Here is a 24,478-nt window from a genome sequence, read left to right on the forward strand (position 1 = left end):
GGTGGTCAGATTTTGCAAGATGGGTGAATTATTATTATTATTATTAATCTAAATACTCTGAGGTTGTTATTTTTGTTGGTGTTGTTTGTTGGTCACCTCAGCATCATAGCTCGTTGGAACTGGGACGAAAAGTTTTAAATCGTGGGAACAAGAAATAATGGCCTTATGTGTGAGAATATTAAGTTATGGTGGAAAATGTCATTTTCGGAGCCAAAAACAATTAATAAATTAGATTACAATGGCACTTTATAATATTTTAATGTTTTGTGTGGGAAGCTTCTTGAGTGAAGTTCATTTGGGAAACTTTGTGCCATTTGGAGATTATAAATATGAGCCCATTTGATGAGTAAAGCATCTGATTGGTAGTTATTTTTCTCTTGTTGTCTTTGTGACACTTTTGAAGTTCTGAAATTTTGTGCCCTTGCTGAAGTATAAGGCTTTGAGCAGCTGAAGTATTGTAGATTCAATTCTGAGATTGCTTGGCAAATTGTGCCAAGGTATACGATTTGTCATTTCTCCTACTGTATTAATTGTTGCTAAGGATAAGTTTAATTTTTCTTGCTGCCAGAGGTTGTTCTGGAATTTGTGAAGGGATTCTTTAGAATTGTCATATCAAATTGTGTGTTGGTTAATTTGGAGTTGGTTGAGCTCAAATTTATATCTGTTGCTAGGTGTTATTCTCTATGTGCACTTTGGGAGCAACATTTTCCAAATTTGTAGTTGCATTTGTTTGTCGAAGAATTCTTTGTTGCTGCTAGTCTTCATTTTAGAGGGTTTCAAGGCATGTCTTACTTGTAAGTTCATGGAGTGTAGCTTCTAATTTTTTAGGATATTGTTGATTTAGATAAGAGTGAATATTTTATCAACTGGGTTGTTGGTATTTTGTGAAAATACTCAATATCTAAGTTGATATTGAAATCTAAAATTTTTTAGTGGTATATTCCCTATGTAATATCTAAATATTTGAGTTAAAATTTATTATTTTCAAATCTTCTAGTTTGCTGCTATATTGTTGTATCAAAAATTGCAAAACTTCAAGAACAAAAAAAAAGAAATCAATTCTGTAGCATAGATTGTTTGAGAGCCAGTTGGGTTATTGTAGTGGTATTAGAGCTTGTTTCCAAAGTGTTTGACAAAATGTCAAACCCAATTTAGTTTTAAATCGGAGTTTGTTTGAGCCATAACCAACTGGGTTATTACACAATCTCAAATGTAGGAGCTCTTGTCCTATGAATTGGTGGTTTGATGAGGATTCTAAGTGCTTTAACTGCTCGGTTCACTCTGCCTTTTGCACTGTTTCACCCTTGTTTTCTAAATTGAGGCTTGCTTACTGTCGCTTTCTTTGACGTAAGAAACATTTGTTCTTTATGATGCAGTGTAGATCCCTTAGTGTCTTTCCTGAAGTCCCTCAAGCTCTTTTGGCGAACTCTGTTCCCCTGCCACCCTCCCCCCTTCCATCTTGGATCACAAGTCTTTGGTTTTGCACACCTCCACCCTACGATATCCTTGGCCAACCTTCCCTTCACCTGATCCCCGACCCTATTGCCATCTCTTCACTTTCTCCAACATCTGTGAGGAAGTTAGATTCATGAACAATAGCAAGACAATAGTTGAGGAAAGGTTTCAAGTGGAACTCTTCAAGCTTGGTATCATAGGTTTGGACTCCTTCCTCAGAATTTTTTTTAATAGAGTGGTTTGTACCAGTTTCCCTAATGCTAGGTTGTGGCATATTATCTATCCAATTCATAAGATCGGGTTGATCTCGAACCCCAACAACTATTAGACCATTATGGTTGGGAACAATTTTTCCAAAGTCTATGCCACTGTGTTGAACACTGTCTAATCCAGGGAGCTTGATCGACATTAGTGTTGGGCAAGGGGATAAGTTGGCTTTCATACATACTTTTACACCATGGACCACATTCTGACTTTGTGGACTATCATTGAGGACGATCAACACCGCTCAATGAAAGTCTATTGCTGCTTTGTGGACTTTTGCAAGGCATTTGATTCTATTCCTCAAGCGGCTTTTTTTCAGCGACTTAGAGACATTGGGATCTCAACAGTTCTTCTGACAGCTATCATGACTTTCTAAGAGAGCGTGGTGCCCAGATTCAAGACATCGCAGGGTTTCTCGGACCCTATTCATAACACCATTGGTGTGAAGTAGGGCTTCTGTCTCTCTTCCACCTTATTTGGCATTGACATCGACAAACTCGAGGCCTTCCTTTAGGATTTCTCTCCCAGATGATGGTTGCTGCTTGCATCAAATTCTTATCTCCATTCTATTGTTTGTAGATGTTGTGGTTCTTATGGCCTCCTCGGAGGATCACCAACGAGTTTGGCTTCCTTTTGTAACTTATGACAATTGGTTGTAAACTTGGGCAAGACCCTGGTGATGGTCCTCAACTACTTGAAGACCTCCATCTCCACTTCTATTTCTAGTGCGAGGAGATTGAGTTTGCATCCTCTTACACTTACTTGTGGGTCAAGTTCTCTGGACCTCGTTTCAGTATGAAGCTTGCTTTGTAGCCCTGTGTTAATAAGGGGTTTGGTTCCCTTGCTATGCTGGAGAGACAATGTTGTAGGCGCTAGTTTTCGGTTACCACGTCTAAGATCTCTTTTGGACTCCTTAGCCAGTCCGATTGTGATTTTTGGCTATGTTGTGTGGGGACCCTCTAGAGTTAGATTAGGTTGCGGTAGAGAGAGTCCAAATTCTGCTTCTTCAGTGCATCATCAAGTGCCATCGGTCCACTCCTCAACATCATTTTGGTTGAGTTTCAAGTCCATCCTTTTAAGCTTGGGGCCATCTTTGGTCTGGTTTGGTTCCTTCATTGTCTTCGAAGCTTTGCTAACTCGACCGATGGTTGTCAGAGATACTCTTATCTAGCCTATTGCTCCTTTGAGGCGGTTGCAAGTTTTGATTCCATGGGCAGAGCCCAATGCTGGTATGCCGAGGCATTAGCCTTGTTGGGCTTGTTTAGGATTGAGATAGATCGTCTTCCTCCTTTTAGTTCTCTTTGGATGCCCCCACTTAGTTCCTTCCTTCCTTGTAGGAGCTCAATGAGCATCTCAAGCTCGACATAAATAGATAATATATTGTCACGAAACAAAGTAACCCCCCGGGGGTGGGGGATGCGGGGTGGGGGAGGGGCTTCGTTTGAGGATGGGTTTTTATGCTGAGCACTATATAGATATTCAAGATGGGATTATTGTGCACCCTTAGTACCTTACTCTTTGCTGGACCCATGCCCTCCACAATTCTTTAGGTTGTTTCAAAGAGGCCTCCCATAGGCTCCGTATTTAGATAGACTGTTAGATTGATAAAGAAGACCGAACTTGCTGCCTTTGTCCGTTGTGGGAGGTGGAAACTAAGACTATTTTCTGTTGTCTTATCTACTATGAGATCAGGGGGAGGTTTTACTACTTGTTGAGAGAGCGCAGGTCCCTTTTCTTTCCTTTTCAAATACATCAATTAGCGGTGTTTTGCGTTATACCTCCCGGAGGCCATGTGGCTCCGAAATCACACCTTCCAACTTCAAATCATGTCAAGACATGTAACATCCGATTTTCCCGGGTCTAATTTATCATTCAACATACTGAAGGAATATAGTTACTATTTCATTTCATAGGAAGACTGTTATATCATTCATGTTCATGTGAATAAGATTTACCATTAAAAACAGCTATACAAAATTTCTTAACTAAAAACTTGAATTACCATCAAATGAAATTACTACAGAAATTGAAAAACCACATACCTCAGAAAACTAAGTTCGAATCAAACTAGGGATGCTTCTGCAACCACCCGTGTTAGTCTACTACTACACTATAACAATTTCATATGACAACTATCATCCAAAAACGGCTATCTTAAAATCAAATTAAATACTTCTATTATTTTAAATTAGGGCATCACATACCATTGTATCAATTAGGGCATTGTTTACCTTCGATTCATTTAGGGCTTTTGATACCGCTATCTCACTTAGGGCTTCCAATACCATGGATTCATTTTAGGGCTTCTGCGACCACGGATTCACTTTAGGGCTTTCGCGTCAATGGATTCAATTAGGGCTTCCAATACAATTGTATCATTTAAGGTTCCATATGTCACCCAATCAATTAGGGCTTCAGATTTCTTTTCCTTCCGATCACTTATCTGAGACAGTTTCTCAAGATTAGATAAATAATTATATTCAATATTCATATATATGAAAGTAAAATGATGATAACAATGAAATACTTCAATTTAATCTTACCTCCTCATAAATAAAAATAATAATACCTATTTCCAATAAACAATTGAATGCATGGCTTATCTCTGTTTGACGCATATCCAACATTTTGAGAGAGGTGAAACATTGTCAAGGGCTTTACCACCCAACCTTAGACCACAATATATCCCCACACGATCTCTAACGAGAAAGGCACTCCCTACCCGGAATTGACAGGGGACATTATTCCATCCACTGGGCATCATGATATATAACACGCCATACAACTTGGCAGCAAGAGATCACGATAATAGGAAAGTGCATGAGCTATTTATTAATTCATATTAAATGTTTAATAGTAATAGACATAATTGATACTAATTCATATTGTTACAAAGATCTTCTCTTTCACCTCGTCACCCTTTTTCTTGGCTATACAGCCGGGTGGATCCCAGGTGTTAGGAATGCTTAGATCAACCGGTTCAGTCATTTATACATGTATCCAACATTTCACAATTTGTGGTTACATGATTATGTTCTTTAAAAATTGAATGTTAAATTATTTAATGTATTCATAACTGGATCTCTTTTCCGCGTTCTAGCAGATGAACTCCACCTCTTCACCATTTAGGTCATCAAGCTGGTGAATTCCTCGGTGTTGATGTAATTCTAGATTGTTCGGAAAAGCATGTTGATTTATAAAATCAATCAAGTTTTAAACAACTACCATCTGGATTAATAAATGATGTATTCTCAAGGTTATTCGAATGTGCACTTCAGAAGAACCAACCACTAATATTGTATATTATTCACAAAACTGCTATGCATAGCCAGCTTTGGGGAAAAATACTAAATCAGAAAAGGGAAGAGATGGAACAAGTTTAAATTATTCTTTGACCTATCTTTATGTAACGTGTTTCTATCCACTGCTTTAGCTTTGCACATCCTCACTTTTAATGGTATTTCACCAATGATTTCCTTGGTGTGGAATATATATATTTACCAGACAAAGATGATTGTATCAAAAATCTGATCAAAGTCATTACTCAAGAGTCTATTGCATATTTCAAGGTTTAAACTAAAACAAAGATTATTAATGAGATGCTGGATAGAATAGTTAAACCAATAATATTCGATTTTCAGACTAGAAAGGAAATAGACAGCTTCACAACTTTTTCTTATTTGGAAAAATTATAAACTATTTCAAGTTCAATCAATCTCCAATGGATATTCCAGGCTCACAGCCGGCTCAATGATAGGGTGGAGAACATGCATATATCCTTACCTTGGCTATAGACTCAACATTTCTTAAACATGAATATCATTTCGGCATAGTGGATTATGGTATAGATTCAGTGATTAAAGGTACAAGAACAAACAACATAAGCCTTACGTGACTCCTGCTTCCTTTGATTCTAGTATTTGCCTTTCTCCCTATTCCACAACTTGCGGCAAGGTTGAGATGGTAAAACTAGTGACGGATTGTGTGCAGAAAAAGCTTCCGAATTCCAGACCTTGTATTACTGAGAACTTCGGATAATAGGTATTGACACGGAGGAAGAATAAAAGAATAGTTCAATCTTGAATGTGTGGCTCAATTAAAATGGAAGGCTTGACTATACAGCTTCCTATGGTTACAAGAATCCATACGATTTCCAATCTTTAAATCGACATAAATCCCCAAGGTAATAAATCAATTAAAAAGAGAAGAGGAAACGATTAAAATGAAAAGATTATAAAATAGTTCCAAATGCCAAAATATTAAATTGATTTCCAACCCAAGATGATCATTCGGATACCAAATATTAAATTGACTAAGAAGAAAGAAAAGAATAAGAAGTTGGAAAGAATTGGAAGATTAAAATTTGAAGATTATAATAATACAATTATTATAATTCGATCATTATTATAATTTACAACTATTAAATTATTAAATAATAATGGTGCCAAAATATTTGATTATATTTAAATGAACATTTATAAACAAATATTAAAAGTACCACGACAAAAGATAATTAAAAATCCATTGATATATGTTTAATATTTTATCCCAATTATTTTAATTAAATTATTAAATAACTCATGCAAGTTCCGCAGATGTATTCTGGCTAGGTCCTTTACTCGTTTGCCCAGTGATGGTGATGCCCTGCCTAATTCTTTTCTGATAATGCTTTCACCCCTTCGACATGCTTCCTAGAAGGAAAATTCTTCGTAATTAAATTATATATTATTTAATCATAAATAATCATAACAATTAACCTTTCATCTTAATTCCATGAATTCGCAATTAACAATCAACTAACATGTCATCTTCACTTGAAATCATAACGACCAACTATCTTACCATTTCGCCAGATTATATCAAATTAAACTGCCAACTGTCTTCATGCGAACCTCAACAGCTATATTTCAAGCTAGGTCAAAAATTGGGATGTAACAAGACAGGCTTCAGATCAGCTTATCAACTCCTTCACATATGTCTCCAACCTGGGTCATGAAGTGCTCACTCGACCCTCTTATTTTTGGACACACTAGGTTTGTGAGACCTCGTAGAGGTTACACTTCGCAGCGACACCCCACTTCCAACATTTCCCTGAGATGGCTCGGGGCCTAATCTCACCCCAGACAATATCCTTCGGTTTTAGACTACTTCTCATCGGTGAAGAGGGTTTAGTTGTACTTTGTTCGGTTCTTGCTTGGTTCTTTCTTGTTTTCTTTCCTTGGGCACCGTTTGGTGTTCCTGCTATTGGCTGTTGACTCCTTGTATTTCTTCCAGTGCCCTAGCCTCTCTTTGTGGTCTCTTGTTGGGCATTAATAAATATATGTTATCTTTATCTTATCTTACTACTGTTTTCATGGTTACTTCCATATTATTGTTATCTGTTATTGACATCTCTCTCTCTCTCTCTCTCACACACACACACACACACACACACACACACACACACACACATGCGCATACCACCATCCTTGCATCCCTTAAAAATGGAACTCTAGGAAATGTTCCAAAAATGTGTGCTATACCATCCCATCATTGAAACATTGTGGAACATAGGATAACTTCAACCCCTCAATGTTTTGGTGGTCTCTTTAATTAATTATGTTTCCAATGTAGGAATGGGTAGTCGAAGTATTTTGAAAATGTCTATTTTTGTATATTATAATTTGAATCTCTAGGCAAAACTACTACTTTGATAGTAAGGAACAAAACCAAAACTTCAAGACATGATAAGTTAAATGTTAAAAATTTTGGTCTTGGGAAGCTGGTTGAAAGGAAAGTAATTTTTGATTGAGATTAGAGATTTTTAGAAACAATTTGTTTTGTAAGACATTTAGTTCTTTTGAATAATAATTCTTAATGGTTGGACATGCCCATTCTCATCGGTATTGATTTTTTCCTTCTCTTATTTGTTATATGAACCGTTACACAGATTATGTGAACATTTTCTCGAGCACTGTTTTCACGAGTTTTTGCACTTGTAAACTTTGTTCTCGTTGGTGATAAGTTGCTCTTTCTCGTTTATTGATATGGTTGACCATTTTTGAAAATGAAACTGTTAAGTTTAGATAAATTTGTCACTGTTGTACTTGATTACACTTTATATCTGCAACTTGAATTGTTGAACTTCCAAGGAGAGAATATTAATTGATTTCTATATCTCTCTCTCGGCCATTTCATATTGGTATAAGTATTGTCTCTAAGAGACATGTCATGAAAGGACATGTCTCCACAATGTGGAGCCATGTCTGTTCATGGCATGGCCCTTCATTCAAACAAACAAACTTAGTCATAACCCAGATTAGTTAGTACTTAACCAATTTTATTAGTGCAAATTCGTAGATCTGCATAGAAAGTGAATGGATCAGTTGCTTGATCCAAATTATGATCCAATATTAGTATGCTTAATCTTTGCTTGGTTAATTCTACGCATGTATATCAGATCATTACTCGATCTGTACCAAGAGAATAATATAATCTGCAAATTCAGATTTCAGTATACTTACTGTGATATATAGAGTTTTGATTTAATACAAGAGTGATTTCTTTGTCTCCAAGGTATATGAAATGACCATTTTTATTGAGCACAAAACTGTGTATAATGAACTGACGTACATACACATACACATATATAATCAATACAAGCAATCATCCTTATATCTGACCGAAGCTACTATGTATCAACAGAAACTAGTTATATCCAAGGTATCCAGGAAACACTGAATTTCTGAGGATTCTGGAAGACAAATGACAGAGAAGCATCTCTTAAAATAATGTAATTATCAACCTCCTCCCTCCCCCCGAAAAAGCGATTTCCATTGTTAGTGCACAAATGTAGCTGTGAATTGTTTTATGTAGATTGAGATGATTTTAAAGCTTTTAAATTAGATCGTAGTTTACAATCTGAAAATACAAGTCAAAATCTTACATTGTTTCACATTCTAGAATCCCAGAGACAGAACACATCAACTAGAAAATTTTGCTCACCTCTGAGAGCATCTACGTCATCTTCGTGATCATTAAAATTAGATGTTGGTTCCCAAGAGAAAATGAGTTTGAGTGGGAGGGGTACTTGTTCGCTATACAGTTCTTCATTTTGTTTTTGTTTTCTTTCAAGCAACTTTTTGAATGGAATGTAGGGCCCCAGAAATGTGTACAAAATTTCATGGAGTCTGGTCATTTCTGTGATGTTCTGGGCCCATGTTCCTTTTGTAGAAATGTGAAATGTTGAAATCTGATCTTTACCTGCTTTTTCCTGCAACTTGGGGGTTAGCCAATAGAATCCCATGTTAAACCACGAGCACAGGTGTGTATTTGAAAGGTAGGACAAGGTGATGTGCATGTGGCATGGTATTCTTGTAATCTTGTGAATATTCAGTTGATATGTTTGCCTTATTTATGTTTAACTGAATAACTGATGGAGTTGCACATTATTCTTTGTATCTCCTTATATAACTCTATATACTCTTGTATGAATATTTTTCTACAAACGTTTTATTTTTAATGTATAATTTAATAAAGGGAAAAAGCCTTCCCCGCAAGCAGTAGTTAAAAATCTAAATACACTAAGACCCATGGGATAGATTTGGGAGAATCATTACACATTTAGGAAAGTGAGAAATATTGATTCTAATTGAGGTGAAGAGAAGACAATGGAGAAATAATTATCTTTCCACTTTCTTTACACTTGTTCAGTTATTGAACTAATATTCATATGAAAACTTCATCTTACTTTGTTTTTGTTTATTTGAAGCAAGTACACTCTAGTTTCTGTGGCTTTTCTATAATAATAAAACTTATTTATTATGCTACTGTTTCTAGCGTTCTGCATATGTTTAAAATTCTGAATTACATTCCAATTATAAATGATTGTAAGCAAAAAGATTGTATTCTGTCTTTTCTTATTTTTAGGCACAGCCAAGGAGACTACGTGGTCCAGTATCTAATACTCAACAATCTGCAAGCTCGTTGGTTTTCCGTCCAGATGCAGTTCTTCTGTTGCTCAGAAAAGCTTACAAGGATAATCACCTTGGAAATGTTTGCCGATCAGTATGAATAAGACATCTGTGTCTTTTTAATTTCTTTGGTGCAATATTGTTGATCTGTTTCACAATAGTTTTTCAATGTAGTGTGTATTCTGTATTCACTGTAATATCTAAGGTCATTAGCTATCTGTCAGGTTAGTAGATTATTACGAAAACTTACAGCACCTGGATCTTCACCGGAAGTGTCATCACCTCTTACTGAGTCAATGCCATTGCCTGGATCTGACGACGTGACAGCTAAAGTAGAATTGGTTGGTCAAACTCCAATTACAGACTATTCACATCTCTTTGGTGAAGAATTTAAAATTTTTGAGGAGGACATGTATGATCTCAATATCTCAAATGTTTTAGATATTGCTGCTGTAGAGGAGGGACTACTTCACATTCTTTTTGCTTGTTCTTCACAGGTTTGTGTAACTTTCTTATAATTAAAACATCATGATTAGTGGTTAAATTTTTCTTACCGACCAGTTGCATATTACAGTCAGTGCAATGTTGATCCTAGGATAAAACTGCCCAGCTAAGACTTTTAAAAGGATGAGTTACATTGTATGGAATTTGCTCAGTTCATGTTAACATTTTGTAATTATTCTAAACATAGGGTCTTCTTACCTGGGTATGTCTCTGTTGTAAATTATGCACTATTTATGTCCTGTTCATCCTTTTTTGGGCACATGTAGATGTTTATGTAGTATAGTTATCTCTTTCATTGTTAAGTTGCTCCTTTTGACAGTTGACACTTACTTTTAATGTCATGATATCTTGATGGCAAAGAAGACTAACTTGTTGTCTTAAAATATTTCAGCCTATTATATGTCGCAGGTTGGGTGACTCTAAGACAGATCTCTTACCTGCATTGCCATTGATTCAAGCAATGCTTCCAGGTATGAAAATTTGATAATGTGTTTAATATTTACCTATTATGATACTTGAAGTGTTGGCCTTTCTGGAAGTTGGATAAGACTCTTGAAATGTTGTGCTTGTAGCCCTTCGTCCTGTTGTTGGAAGTACCTCTAATTCAGATCAAGTTGATGAGACTTTCTGGCAATGGCAAAATCCTTTGGTGCAGCATTCTCTAACACAGGTTAGATTGATACCATGCAGTTTTTGTCTTTAACTTCCTTGAAATATGGAAGTCAAATTAATATGAAATTAAATAGTGGAGATTTATTAATAAACAAATGAAGTTCCATTAACTTTTCTATTGATGTTTTCATTGACCAGATTGCAGCGGTTTCAACGTCATCATCATATCAGTCTCTACTTGATGCTTGTGCAGGCTATTTATCATCCTATTCACCTGCACATGTTTGTACATTCACTCATTCTAAAATGTCATGAATGCTGGTTGGCTTGGATTTCAATAGTCTGTAATACCAAAATATTAGTAAAATTTAAACTAAAATACAGCACATATCTGCAAACAAATTGATTCCTATTGATCATATAAGTATTAAACCTATTTAAGTAAATCTTAATAGAGTCTTGTTGAAACTGTTGATATAGAAACAGGTTATATATGATGAACCGGTTCAACTTAAATGTATCATTGATGTCTGTTCACAATTATGGTTCTTTGGAAATACTACACTAATCATAAGGTACTTTGACTGCTCTAAAAAATATCTTCATAAGCAATCTCTTACTATAAAAACTGGAGTTATGGACGGCGAAAGTTGAAAGCATAGTGCTGGTGGTGGCTTGGATTTTATGATTTGACTATAATTCTATGAAGGAATCACAGCCTTGAAAAGATCTTGTCAGTCACTCTTGAACTACATGCTTAAAATTTAATTTTAGTTGACAACGACACTCACAAGCTCCCAAAGACCTGAACAGAAGAACCCTTCTATAACTAGCTTGGAAGTTAGAGGTTGGCTAGGTAATTTCTCTAAATATGTTCGGGTGCTATTGTATGTTAGTCATAATTGGACCCAATTCTTTATCAATCAATGCCAAATGCCAGAGATAAATGCCAGTTGATAGTTCACAAATATAAAATAATATATGCTGCATGGGTACTTGTAAGTTGTACCCATACTCTTGGGACGCATACTGGGTACAAGTACATGTACCCAAGTACAGGGTATTCAGTGGGTACTCAGTGGAGAGAATCATAGCTAAGGACCATGATTAAGATTTCCAACTTTTGCTTTGGTTTTTTTGTTTGCATATCAGCCTGCTGTTTATCAAGCTTAATTCAATACGTAATCCGATTGAAACTTTGATGTAATACTGATTAGTAGTAGTTCAAGTCAGAAGTTAATCATCTGCAATATGTCATTGTTATATGATTTATGATCATCTTGTTCATATTTAAAGTCTGCTTTCTCTGTTGTGCATCTAAACATTTAACATATATTATTATTACAAACATGTTACAAATCTGAAACTGAAAACTGCAAACTTCATCACTGTTCTTGTTTTGAAAACTCATTGTCATGACACGTATTTTCACATTTTCTATAAAATGTTAATTTATTTAAAAAATTTTTACATGCCCAGGTACCATTAAATTATTTCTAACTGTTTTTTTCCTATGTTCCAAAATTTCCTTTATCTTTGTTTGTACCACTTCTGATATGTTAAGTCCATTCACTGATTTCCACTTCCAACCCAAGGCCGGATTACTGCTTGGTGTATCTATATAATCCTTAACGTATCTGCCCCAGCTATTTTCAAGGGTTTCTATTGTTTGGTTGTTATTCCCTAATGTGTCCAATGTTGGGTACCCTCCCCAAGAATTTTCCTAAAAAAAGGGCTTGATCCATGGTCCTATATCGATCCATGGTCCTATATCCCAAGACATGCCATTATTAATAACCTCCTTACATTCCATTATTAAATTCCAGATTCTGGATCCATTTGGAGGGAAATTTGTTCTGAGAATGCTAATTGGATCGGCCCCATTCAAATATTAATATCTCAATCTTTTAACCCTCAATAAATTGAGATCTTTGTACATTTTCCATATGAGTTTTGTCCCCAAAGACTTGTTTTGTTCTTTGTTGTTTTTGAGATTTATGCTTACATCCTCTATTGGCTTACAATTGTTTTTCCCAAGCAATCATGTCTATTTTAGATTTCTCAGCTGAACCTTGTGACAAGAAAGACCTTGATGTTTTTGATAATCTTGTCTTTCACTCCTGGTGGTAGGCTACTAAACACCATCTGACATATAGGGATGGCTGATAAAAAGGAATTAAACTAGAAGAAAAAGGAATTAAGTCTGAATTAGTTTGGTGGGACCCATATTACATATTTCATGCTAAATCTGAATTGCCTTCGCTGATTTTTCTTTATAACATTTATCAAAATTGGAAGTTCATTAAGTACCGAACATTTTCGAAAAAGATCATATACATTATAAACAATATAGTTGGGGGTCATATTATGTAATGTCCCCTTTTTTGGACATCAGGAATTCTGAAGTCAAATTCATAACGTATTAATTTTGGCTTAAGGGAGCTTAATGTAAATTTATTAAATGGATCAAATTAATATTATAAAGTGGAATAAAGGTGACAAGAATGAAAATGATGAAAGGACATGAGAAGAAAACTGAATAGGTCACCGTTTTGAGCATAAAAGAAGGATGAGGAGTTCTTTTTTGGCATGCTTGAATTTGAATTTAATTTTTTGGTTTCTCTTTGGAGAACTTTGGGAAGCTGCTACCTTTGTCTTGTAGAGAATCCCGAGGACGGAAATCTTCAGGCTCTTCTTGGGTGGATTGGACGTAGCCCCGATTCATATTTGTGGTGGATTCATATCAGAATTCACACCTGGGATTACAGTTGCATTTTATTGTTATTTCCAGTCTGATTATAATTTCTGTATTTAAGATCGGATCTGTCATCTGGTTATTGTATTGCTGATGTGTAATGCAGTAACATATTCTGAGGCAATTTAATGGGAATTTACTAGTTATTTTGCTGGTTTACATTGCATCATTTATCTGTTTATGTTCTGAATTTTTTTGAGAAAATTTGGAGATAATATTCTACTGGGATATTACAGTGGTATTAGAGCAATCAAACCTACTATTCTTTTGGGTTAATCAGAGGTTCATCAGAAATATTTTTATAGAACAACTTTATTGGAACTTGTTTTCATGTGAGCCTGTTTATGGATGCTTTTCAATGGTATTGGGAGAATCGGTAGCATCTGAAGTGGTCATTTATGCTCTCCGAACTGTGAGTTTGGTGGAATCTCTATATTATTTAGACGGAAGCATCAAAATAAATTAACATCAAAGCCATATTTTTATTTTTCAAAGACTATATAGTATTGGAAAATCTAGGCCATGTGGAATTATAGCAGTCCCGACATTTTATGATATTCCTGGGAGTCATTTTATTGGTGAATGTTTTTTCAGCCTTCTACAAATTTAAGTTAGGCTCTTTAGTTGCTCATAGGCCGAGAAAGGACATTAAAAGTCTTAGGAAAAATTATAGTAATAAGGCACGGAAACATTATTAAGTCGAGCTTAGAATATGAAATTCGGAGCCAATTTTAATATCTCTGCTTGACTAAAATGGGTTATTTTGTGCATTTGGCATACACGGAGAAAATTTTGGCCAAGCTACCAGTTCAGAATAAGTTGAATTTGCAGTGAAACAATAAGGAGCTAAGACTAAAGTTTGGACATAATCGAATATTCATATTGCTGATCCTTGGATAAATTTGATGAGGTTGCGGATTTTGAGTTTTTGGCAAAGACTGTGAGACGGCAATATGAAAGCACATAGCGAGATCTTATTATATATCTGACACACAGTATCGTGGCTTTTGGTGATCGAACATTGAAAGTGAAGCAGCGAACTGCAACCGAAGTTTTGTGTGGCCTCTGAGTAGGATATGAGCAAGAGTTGCTCGCGGTAGAGGCAGTCTTGTTAAGGCCTGGTGACCTCCACCTCCTGACAGTGATTTTTTTTGCAGAAGATTTTCTGAGTGTAACTCTTGGATTACAAAATATTGACCGAGTCCATTTGTCTTCTTTCTTGTTGTGTTATATTTTCCTTTCCACATAATCTTGGGAGCTTATTGTAATAATTTTGATGGTTGGTGTGAACTGCACATTATTATGGCAAAAGTCAAGAAATCTGGGGAGTTTTAAACTCGCAAGCATCATTTGCACGCCAAGGAAAATATTAATATTGTTCTTGAAAGGATTGATTTTTGCATCAGAACATTATAATCCAAGACAAATATTTGACACGACAATAGTCTGAGAATATTGTGCACACCAAGCACTGGGAATTTGATTCAAGTTTTGGTTTTTGTGTAGGCTGGTTTTTGTAAATGTTTAATCCAAATTAAAGTGCCAAGTGTGGGGAATTATTAGTACACATGTAAATTCCTTGATACTGATAAGTCTCATAAAGACCACGTCTTTAATATTTACAAGACAGGTCTCAAGAATGATGACAGAGCACTTGCATGGTTGACGGTTCACTCTATGTCTTGGTGAGTCGGTCGCAGTTGGCAGAGCGGCAGAATATGTGGGAGTCCTCTAACATTACCTACAGGCATTGTAGGAGACATTGCCTGTCTGGGTAGACACAAGACTTCTATTGTTAATATTTAATATCCGTGCTTGGAATTTTGCAGTTGGCGAGAACATGCTAGTGCTATTATGGAGATGTTTAGCGGCTCATATTATTGACAAAAGGCCATTCCAAAGTGAGTGTGGTGCCGGGCACAGCGAAGGTGATTGCTGGGGTTTGTATATTCTGCAAGTTGAGCACAAACTCATTGGCATATCAAACATCTGCCATTTCTTTCTATGTAATCTCTACTTCCAGTTGAGCACTTGCTGAGTATTACTGTTCATGTTGGCATGAATTTTCCTCTTGGACACCAGTTGTTTCCAATGCACTTACTTGCTACAGGGTATATAACTCTCGGGGTGATATAATAATCAGTATTCACGAAAACTTAAGTTTGTCAGATCTGTGATTGTAATAACATCTCTCTTCAAACAAGATAATTGATGGCCGACTTGAGAGCCATACTGTGTGTCTGGCTGAGGAAGGTTAAGTATGCATGTTGACTATGGTGGTGATTGTCATCAATGAGCCATGTAGGTCTGATAAGACCTTCAAGCATCAGAACATATCAGGGAGACCTGCCCAAGGTAACACATGGTTATTACAGGGATAATGCCACTTATCATAAATTGTTCAGAACTGTCTCAATATTGTCTGCCAGCTATTACAGCCTTGTAACTACTCCATTTCACATCAATTGAATGTGATTTGAGCAGTGGAATATTTGGTATTATGATTATCTCAATTAACAATGTGGACCCGTTGCTGTTAGAACCTACAGAGTATTGCTTTAGCTTGGAACTGGTAGTAAACTGTTGATAGACTGCTCCAAAAGTTGTCGGACTGATTCAGTTCATCAAGTGATGGTGAATTTGTCTTTGCACTTCAAGTATCTATGAAAAGTTACTTTTCTTCTGCTAATTGTTTGACAGAATATATGTTCGATAAAAGAATAATTAAACTTCAGATCTGTTGTTAACAATTTCAGACCTTTATTTGGGCATTTGTAAGGTGTAAGGGCAGGATTCAGTTGGCAAAACTCAGAAGACTAGCTTGTGGTTTTCTTAGAAAGCAGAAGTGGAATTCCCAAAATGTTTTATAAATTTGTGTCACTGTTTTCAGCAGTAGTAGTTACATCAGATTTTCACAAACATGTTTAGGCAGTTAACCAAATTTCTTGCCAAGGACCAAGAACAAATTCTTGATGAAAAACTCTACAGTATAGAACAAAAACTTGTATGTTTGCCACAATCAAAAGATGAATTACTTCAAAATTTGGGAGCAATAGATTGTTGTTTTTCCACAATTGAACAGCTAGGCTCTAGAAATAAGCAAGTGGGCATTCTTCTTGCTGTGATTTCTAAATTGAACAGCTAGGCTCTAGAAATAAGCAAGTGGGCATTCTTCTTGCTGTGATTTCTTTGGCTAAGCCACCATTGTTGAGGCATCCTGTTAGGGAGGTAACACTTGCGGTCGCACAATGTATTGTTGAAGTTATGAGGATAACAACACCACATGATCCTTATAATAGGGAGGTTATGAAGAAGTTCCAATTTATCGTGGAAAGTTTTCTTGGATTGTGTAATATCAATAACTCAAACATTGTTAAGACCGTTAGAATTTTGGAAGTAGTTGCAGAAGTTAGAGCTTGTGTAATTATGATAGATCTTGGTTGTGAAGACTTTATCCTTGATATGTTCCATCAGTTCTTGATTGCCATTAAAAGCTAAGTTTCTGGTTTGGGTTCGGTTCCAAGTTCAAAGTTCAAGAACTGGTTTGCAAGTTCGTCAAAATTTTGGAAAGGGGTTTGGGTTTGTTAGTACAAAAACATGTAATTTAAAAAAAAAAAAAGTATACACACACACACACACACACACACACACATTTTCATGAAGCATGATTTAAAATTAGAATGTAGCATAGTAGAATAAACACATTTAAACAACAAAAACTTTAAAACACCATAAACAGTCAAACTTGTAATCATAGTGATCATACCATCATATAGTAACATAGTTCAATCAACTTAACATCAAAGATTCAAAACATTTAAAATATCAAGTTCAAGTATCATTGTTTAACTAATGGAATGAAAATCTATTAATATTCTTAGTTCTAAGTTCTTCTATCTTCATCTTCTTCTCTGGTATTACTTGCACTAAGGCCAATGGGATCAGCAGTAGAATTAACAATGGTATTGACATCAAAGTCATCAAAATCATCAATTGTAAGCCGAGCAGTGAAAGCATCCAAGTCCACAATCTCTGCACCTACATCCCACCTCTTTGTCTCCCGTTCTTTGTATTCTCGACTCTTGTGCGAAAGAAGGTGCAAGTTGTTATGCACAAATACCAGGTTCTGTGCTTTTTTTGATTGCAACCTATTACACTTCACCAAGTGGATGAAAGAATAGGTGCTCCGATTTCTTTTTGATGCAGAAGAACTAGCAACCTCTGAAGATAACATAGGGTAAAAAATAAAAAAACAATTAATTCAATCTTATAAAAAATTTAAAATCACTTTCTAGTCATGATTCTTTTGAAGATAAATTGAGCTAATTTTTAAAAAATATAACTTACTCGTGATATAACTTTGATTGCAAGGGGTTGCATGTTTGGAATTTTTGGCCATGGAGGTACCACCAACCATGAGCATCCTTCTTGAACTGATGACGAAGAGCATCATAACTTAGACCTCTAGCATTGACAAACTCTATGAAGTCATCCATGATTACATCTCTCATATCATCATCAACAAATATTCTTCTAAATGCTGCCTGGTACCCGTCAGACACTTCCATATCTCTATATGGTGGCAACCTTCCTGGTAGACTACAATATTGTGAGCTATAGTATTAGGGGGTCGAGGCATAGGCAAGCAAATGTAATGGAATGGTCATTTTGTTCCATTTTTCAAAAATAATTTTTTGCACTTGTTTGAAAAAGGTCTCTTGCGGATCTTGCTCCTCATTTATAACTTGCTTGATCTTCTCAAGCATTGAGTCTATGCCATCATAGATTTCTCCAAGGCAAGGCCTATCCATGTCAGTGTACCTAAGTATGCTCATAATGGGCTCGGTGATCTTAAGGAGATATTGCACACGTTCCCACCATGACTCAGCCAATAGCCTATCTTTTATTTTGTTTGCCCTTTCAGTGTTCTTTTGCTTCCATACACCACAATTGTGGCTGATTACCATACCTTGAAGTGCATCTTTCACTTGCACAATTCGTCTTGAGAATGTGATGCAAAATGGGTCTCAGCAACCTATGACATAAATTAGAACAAAAGCAACTATTTGATACATATTTTAGAAAAGTATACACATTGCACAAGCAAAATATGAAAAATCAGAAATTGTCAAATATTAAAAAGTAAATTACTAACTCGAGTTCAAGTTCATTTACTTTCAATAGCTCCAATTTTGATTGGTTTTTGAAAAGAGATTGAGTCATGTGGTGGTTTGTGACAAACATTTGGATGTCCTTAGCCTCTTCATACTTTGTTTTGATCCACTCAACTTTGTTCCCAATCTTTTGTAGCATAAGATTGAGTGAATGGATTGTACAAGGTGTCCAAAAGATGTGTTGATATCATGATTCAACCAACAAACCAGCTGCTCTACAATTCTCTGTGTTGTCCATTATGACTTGGACAACGTTTCTTGCATCCACTTGTTCAATGGCCTCAATTAGGATATCAGCAATAAATGGCCCATCTTTTATGTTACTGTCACAATCCACCGCTTTCACAAACATTGCCCCTTTAGGGGACACTGCAAGGACATTGATCAAGGGATGGTTCCTGGAATCCTTCCAGCCATCTGAAACAATTGTCACCCCAATCTCAACCCACGAGTCCTTTATGGGCTTCAATCGATCTTCAATCCGTTGGATCTCTTCATCCAACAAGGTGGTGTGCACTTTCTCATACCTGGGGCCACACTACCCCCTTGGAGCTTCATTGGCACCCCTCAACATGTCCTTTCAAACTGGAGAGTGAACAATGTTAAAGGACAACCCATTTGCATACAAGCATCTTCCCACCTTAATGTTAGCAATTTTCCGGCTCTTATTTTGAAAAGCAGTTTCTAGTGGCCCCTTTCTTTTTTGTACAAGGGGGATAGATTCAGTGTTAGTATCTGCTACGGTACTAAAGAAGGGGTGGTCTTGTATTATAACATTTGGGGGGGGGGGGGGCTTCATTACCTTTGGTCTTTTACTTTTACTTTTATGGCTATTGAGTTCTGTTGCCTTGCGTCCTCTCCCTTCTGTTGCCTCATGCTCTTCAATATATTTTAACACAGTTTCATTTGGTATAGGGGCACCCTTTTTGCCAGGGCATTTCTTGATACCTCTTCTAGTGTAACCACATAAATGACCTACCACACGATAATAAGAACGATTTCTTTCTACACCACATCCTCGACATGTCCAACGGAATGCACCACCTTTTGGAAGGGGTTTTATAATGTCTACATACTTCCATAGAGGAGAATTAGAGTTGGGTTCCTTTCTTTGGTCAATGTTGCCTATTGATGAAGAGGTAGATGCCATTCCTTTCCCAATGGCAAGAAATTAGATACATGTTCATAATTTATATGCAAGAAAATAACAATTTTAGAAAAATGGAAAAGAACATATGAAGATTGAAAGAGAAATGGAAAAATGGAAAAACTATAACAAAAACAATAGCAAATGGAATAAGATCTTACCTTTTCCAGCCATTGCAAGCTTGAAAATGTGTATAAATGATACACAAACACTTGAAGAACACCAACAAATCAATTTTCAAACTCCTCCTTGCACAACCGAATGCTTGCTCAAAATCTTATGTGCTCTCCCTTAAGACAAAATAACCTATTTAAAAACATAAAATGACAATGAGAGGCCTCAAAAGCAATTCATAACGACTTTTAGGTTTTATGGACACCAAAAAACAATTAAATTTTGCCCAAAAAGCACTTTTCCTGCTGTTCACGGGGCCCAGTTCGCTACGAGCTTGAATATTTGGAGTTGGTTCACTCGGATTCGATCCCAGTTCGAACCTGATTGAACCAACAGTGCAAAAATCGCACCCAGGTTGAACCAAGTTCGAACTGGACCCGAACTTCGAACTGATTCAAACTTTCTTGGGTGCGAAGGAGGGGGGGACCCGAACTTTCTTATGTCTCCCACGACTACCACGTTGACCTTCCATGCGACTACCTCTCTCGCGATGACACGATGGCTGCGTTCATTCCCACGCGATCATGGCTACCATTGCTTCATCTGAAGGTGTCATCTCCTGTGGTCTTCTTGGTCCCGTGTTTGTGTGTTTGTATTCATTTTTGTCTTCACCTTTCTATTGTTCCTTCTTGCCTGCGTGCTTCTTTGTTCTTTTGCGCAATGTCATCCCAGTTTCTCTTGCATTCTTTTAGGTCGTTGTTTGCCCGTGTGACTGTAGCTTTTCGCGTGAAACCCCTTTTACCGTGGTTGGTTGCATTCACACAAATTTTGCCTACGCGACTGTAGCATTTTGCGCGATGTCTTGCGTACCTTCTTTTCCTTATGCTTGCTATTGTTGTTGCATCTTGTTTGCTTGTAAACCTTTGTGGTTCTTGTGGGTCGGTGTTGCTTCTCATGCGTTGTTCCTTTTCCTTCTTGCCGACATTGGTTGTGTTGTGGTTTGTGGTGACTCCTGGCTGTGTGCGGGTTGGTGGTGTTTTCCGTGGATGCTAAAACCCCTGTTGTGACTATTGGTGTCTGCTCTTTGGTTAAATGTGGGTGTTCTCTGCTACTTCTACTACACCCATTAGTTAACTTGGCCATTGCAATAGGTTTTTCAAATTTATTGTTTTACATTGGTTTGCACAAAATTTGCTTGCTTGGTGGCACCTTTCAGGCTTCTTTATTTGGTTTTGCAGGCTTTTGTGTTTTTTTTTGTGTGTCGTGCATTTTACCATGGGTGTTGGTGATGACCCGCCCCAACCGTTTGTCACTTACTAGAGACTATTTGATAGACTGGTGAAGATTGAAGCTGATAACTTACAGCTGAGGAACACGGTTCAAACTTTATTTGAGTCTATTGTAGGACTAAACCAACAAACTCCAATATGACTTTCTCCTCATTGATTGTCTCCAATATTGTAGGCCTTAGATCTGATCTAGATTCCGTTATCGGTCAATAGGTGGAACTTGACTCTATCAAAAGGAAACAAAGAGAGAGTGTGGAGAGGCGTTCCATCTTGTTGACAAAAATTGAAGATAAGGTGAAAACATGGGCCTCTTTGTGCAACTCTATTGCTATTGCACCCTTGTCGAGTGTTGAGAATTTGGTTCAAGGTAAGATGGACAATGAGCATGTTATCGGGCTCACGAATTGGACCTACGAGTCTACGGTGTCCTCTCTACTCTCGATCCGTTCGCGACTGGTTACTCCTTTCTCATGGACTAACTTGATATCTTAGATATCACACTTGATAGGTGTTGGGTTGGGCCAGATGACATTCTCTTTATCCAATCTCTCGCTTTTTGACAGGCTGCGAGCTCCTCGATCAAAAAGGAAGTTGTTCCCTATTCCCACTAAGATTTATTTGGATGAGGACCTCACGAAATCCCTGGTGGCTAAGTAGAAACATTCCAGGAGCCTCGTGGCCAAGGCTAGGCGAAATGGTAAATGGGTAGCTATTCTTAACCTCAGGGCAATTATTCAAGACTTTCCTAGTGGTTGAGATTCGAGACAGGTCAGCAAGGCCACATGACATGCTCACCAACAGTTGGTCAAGGGTGGGCTTGCATTGGGCTGTCTTCTTGTCTACTGTTGGAATGACAATGGCTCGTTGTGGTCCCTATCGGGTCTCCTTCGTGATGTTGTTGGTTCTGTGGATATCCTCGTGGGTCACTAAGACACAGGCAAGTTCCATGTGTCCTCTTCCAGGTTATGCTTGGTATCAGTGGTTATCTATTTGTAGGGAGGAGTTACGTGCCTCCGGCGGCGTTTAGGGCTTAGGGGGTGTGGTTTGTTTGGTTAGATATGATCTCTTCAGTGCTACATTGATGATTCAATCTGGTGTCAATGCCAAATTCTTGTGGATCTGTATTAGTCCTACTAGTCAGCGTGAGAAGGATATCTTTATTGTTGTATGCTACTTTCCGCCTACTTCTTCTCTATATGCCATTCATAGTGTTGAGGATGGGGACCCTTTCTTGGACTTGCATGAGTGCATCTCCAAGTTCGTGACAATTGGCAACATCATTTTATTAAGGGATTTTAATGCTCGGACTAGAGACTTGCAGACTCCTATACATGACCACTGTTCACATTGGAATTGTACTTTAGAGATGGATCCCGCTAGCTTGGGGCTTTGGCGAACCTTAGAGGATAGTCAGGGGCCACTTTCTATTTATGACTGTCATCTCCTGCTTTGTGAGTTCTTCAACCTGGTGATTCTGAGTGACCTCTCATGCTTTCACGATTCTGAGTTGTTCACTTGTTGGCTCCATTGTGGGGGTGCTAGTGTTGTGGACTATGCCCTCTCTTGTGCTTCCTTCATTCTTTTCATTCGTAGTTTCATGGTCACCTACCTTCCCTTGGCTGGCCATGCTCTCCTCAGCCTCGTGCTTTGCTTCTCTCCTTGCCTTTTGCCTCCCATCTCCCGTCGGCGGTTACCCATACTTTTGTGTGCTATCGCTTCCTCGAGAGTGATGGTAACCTTTTCCTCATTCATCTTAGACGACTTCTTCTCCTTGGCGGTTTCTCTGTGTCTAGTTAGGTCTCCTCCATGTTTGACCTTTTGGCCACTGCGATCTGGGAGGCCACTCTTCTCTGCATCCCCCGTTGTCCCCATTATTGTTCTTTATGTCGTAGTAATTGCCCTATAAATTGATGGTTCAATGATGAGTGTAAATCCTTTCATTGCTGCTTACGCTGTGCTTTCTTGTCTCACTCCGACGACTTCACCAACATGTGTTGCTCTTACAGTCGTTTCCTTTGCTACAAGAGACGATCGTTCATTGCTTTGTAGTGCCGTTCCCTTTGTGACACTTTATCTCACAACCCTAAGCTCTTTTGGTGCACATTGTTTCCCCACTGCCCCTCGCCCTCCACCCTCGATCTCCGCTCCCTCATCGCCTATGCCTTCACTCTTTACGACATCCTTGGCCAACGTCCTCTCCACCTCACCCCGCCTCCCAGCTTGCCACCTTTTTGCCGCATCCAACATTTGTGAGGTCATCAGTTTCATGACCTCCAACATGGCGGTTGATGAGGAGGGGTTTTAGGTTGAGCTACTTAAGCTTGGTGCCCCTGTCTTGATTTCCTTTCTTCTTGTGCTTTTCAATAGAGTAGTCTGTACTGGTTTTCTAGATTCATGATTGAGGCACGCCATATATCCGATTCACAAGACTGACTTGTCTTCGGACCTAGGCAACTACAAAAGTATCATGATTGGGCACACCTTTGCCATACTTTATGCTACAACGTTGAACATTATTCTTTCTAGTGGGCTTGATAGGAGAGTTTGCAGAGCCAGAGGTCGGGCTAGTTTTTGGGTAGATTACTAGACCATGGACCACATTTTGACTCGACAACATCCCTGGCCAACCTCCTCTCCAGCTCACCCACCTCCCAGCTGTCACCTTTTCATCTTGTCCAACATCCGTCAGGCCATCGGATTCAGAGCGGTTGATGAGGGTTTTTAGGCCGAGCTCCTTAAGCTTGGTGTCCTTGTCTTGATTTCCTTTCTTCTCGTGCTCTTTAATAGAGCAATTTGTACTGGTTTTCCAGATTCATGGTCGAGGCATGTCATATATCTGATTCACAAGACCGACTTCTCTTCGGACCTAGGTAACTACATAACTATCATGATTGTGCACACCTTTGCCAAACTCTATGCTACAACTTTGAACATTATTCTTTCTAGTGAGCTTGACAAGAGAGTTTGCAGAGCCAGAGGTCAGGTTGGTTTCCGGGTGGATTACTAGATCATGGAGCACATTTTGACTCTACGACATCCCTGGCCAACCTCTTCTCCACCTCACCCTACCTTCCAACTGCCACCTTTTCACCTCGTCCAGCATCCGTGAGGCAATGGGATTTATGAGCTCCAACACGGCGGCTCATGAGGAGGGTTTTTAGGCTGAGCTCCTTAAGCTTGGTGTCCCTGTCTCGATTTCCTTTCTTCTTGTG

The 24,478-nt window shown here is 37.8% G+C and overlaps 1 protein-coding gene across 6 annotated transcripts in view; it reads left to right on the forward strand.

The window, feature by feature from the left end:
- LOC149574814 (uncharacterized) overlaps positions 1-24,478 on the forward strand; it is a 281,315-nt gene that overhangs the window by 92,510 nt on the left and 164,327 nt on the right. For all 6 annotated transcript variants that reach the window (XM_089814646.1, XM_089814650.1, XM_089814651.1 and 3 more), the window contains exons 8-12: positions 9,628-9,765; positions 9,896-10,168; positions 10,567-10,645; positions 10,748-10,845; positions 10,986-11,069. In XM_089814646.1, coding sequence (XP_089670772.1) covers positions 9,628-9,765; positions 9,896-10,168; positions 10,567-10,645; positions 10,748-10,845; positions 10,986-11,069 — 672 coding nt within the window. The remainder of the gene's footprint in view (positions 1-9,627; positions 9,766-9,895; positions 10,169-10,566; positions 10,646-10,747; positions 10,846-10,985; positions 11,070-24,478) is intronic.

The sequence above is a fragment of the Cupressus sempervirens genome, chromosome 2 (assembly GCF_028749045.1).
Source record: "Cupressus sempervirens isolate cs-2001-9-10 chromosome 2, ASM2874904v1, whole genome shotgun sequence".
Lineage (NCBI taxonomy): Eukaryota > Viridiplantae > Streptophyta > Pinopsida > Cupressales > Cupressaceae > Cupressus > Cupressus sempervirens.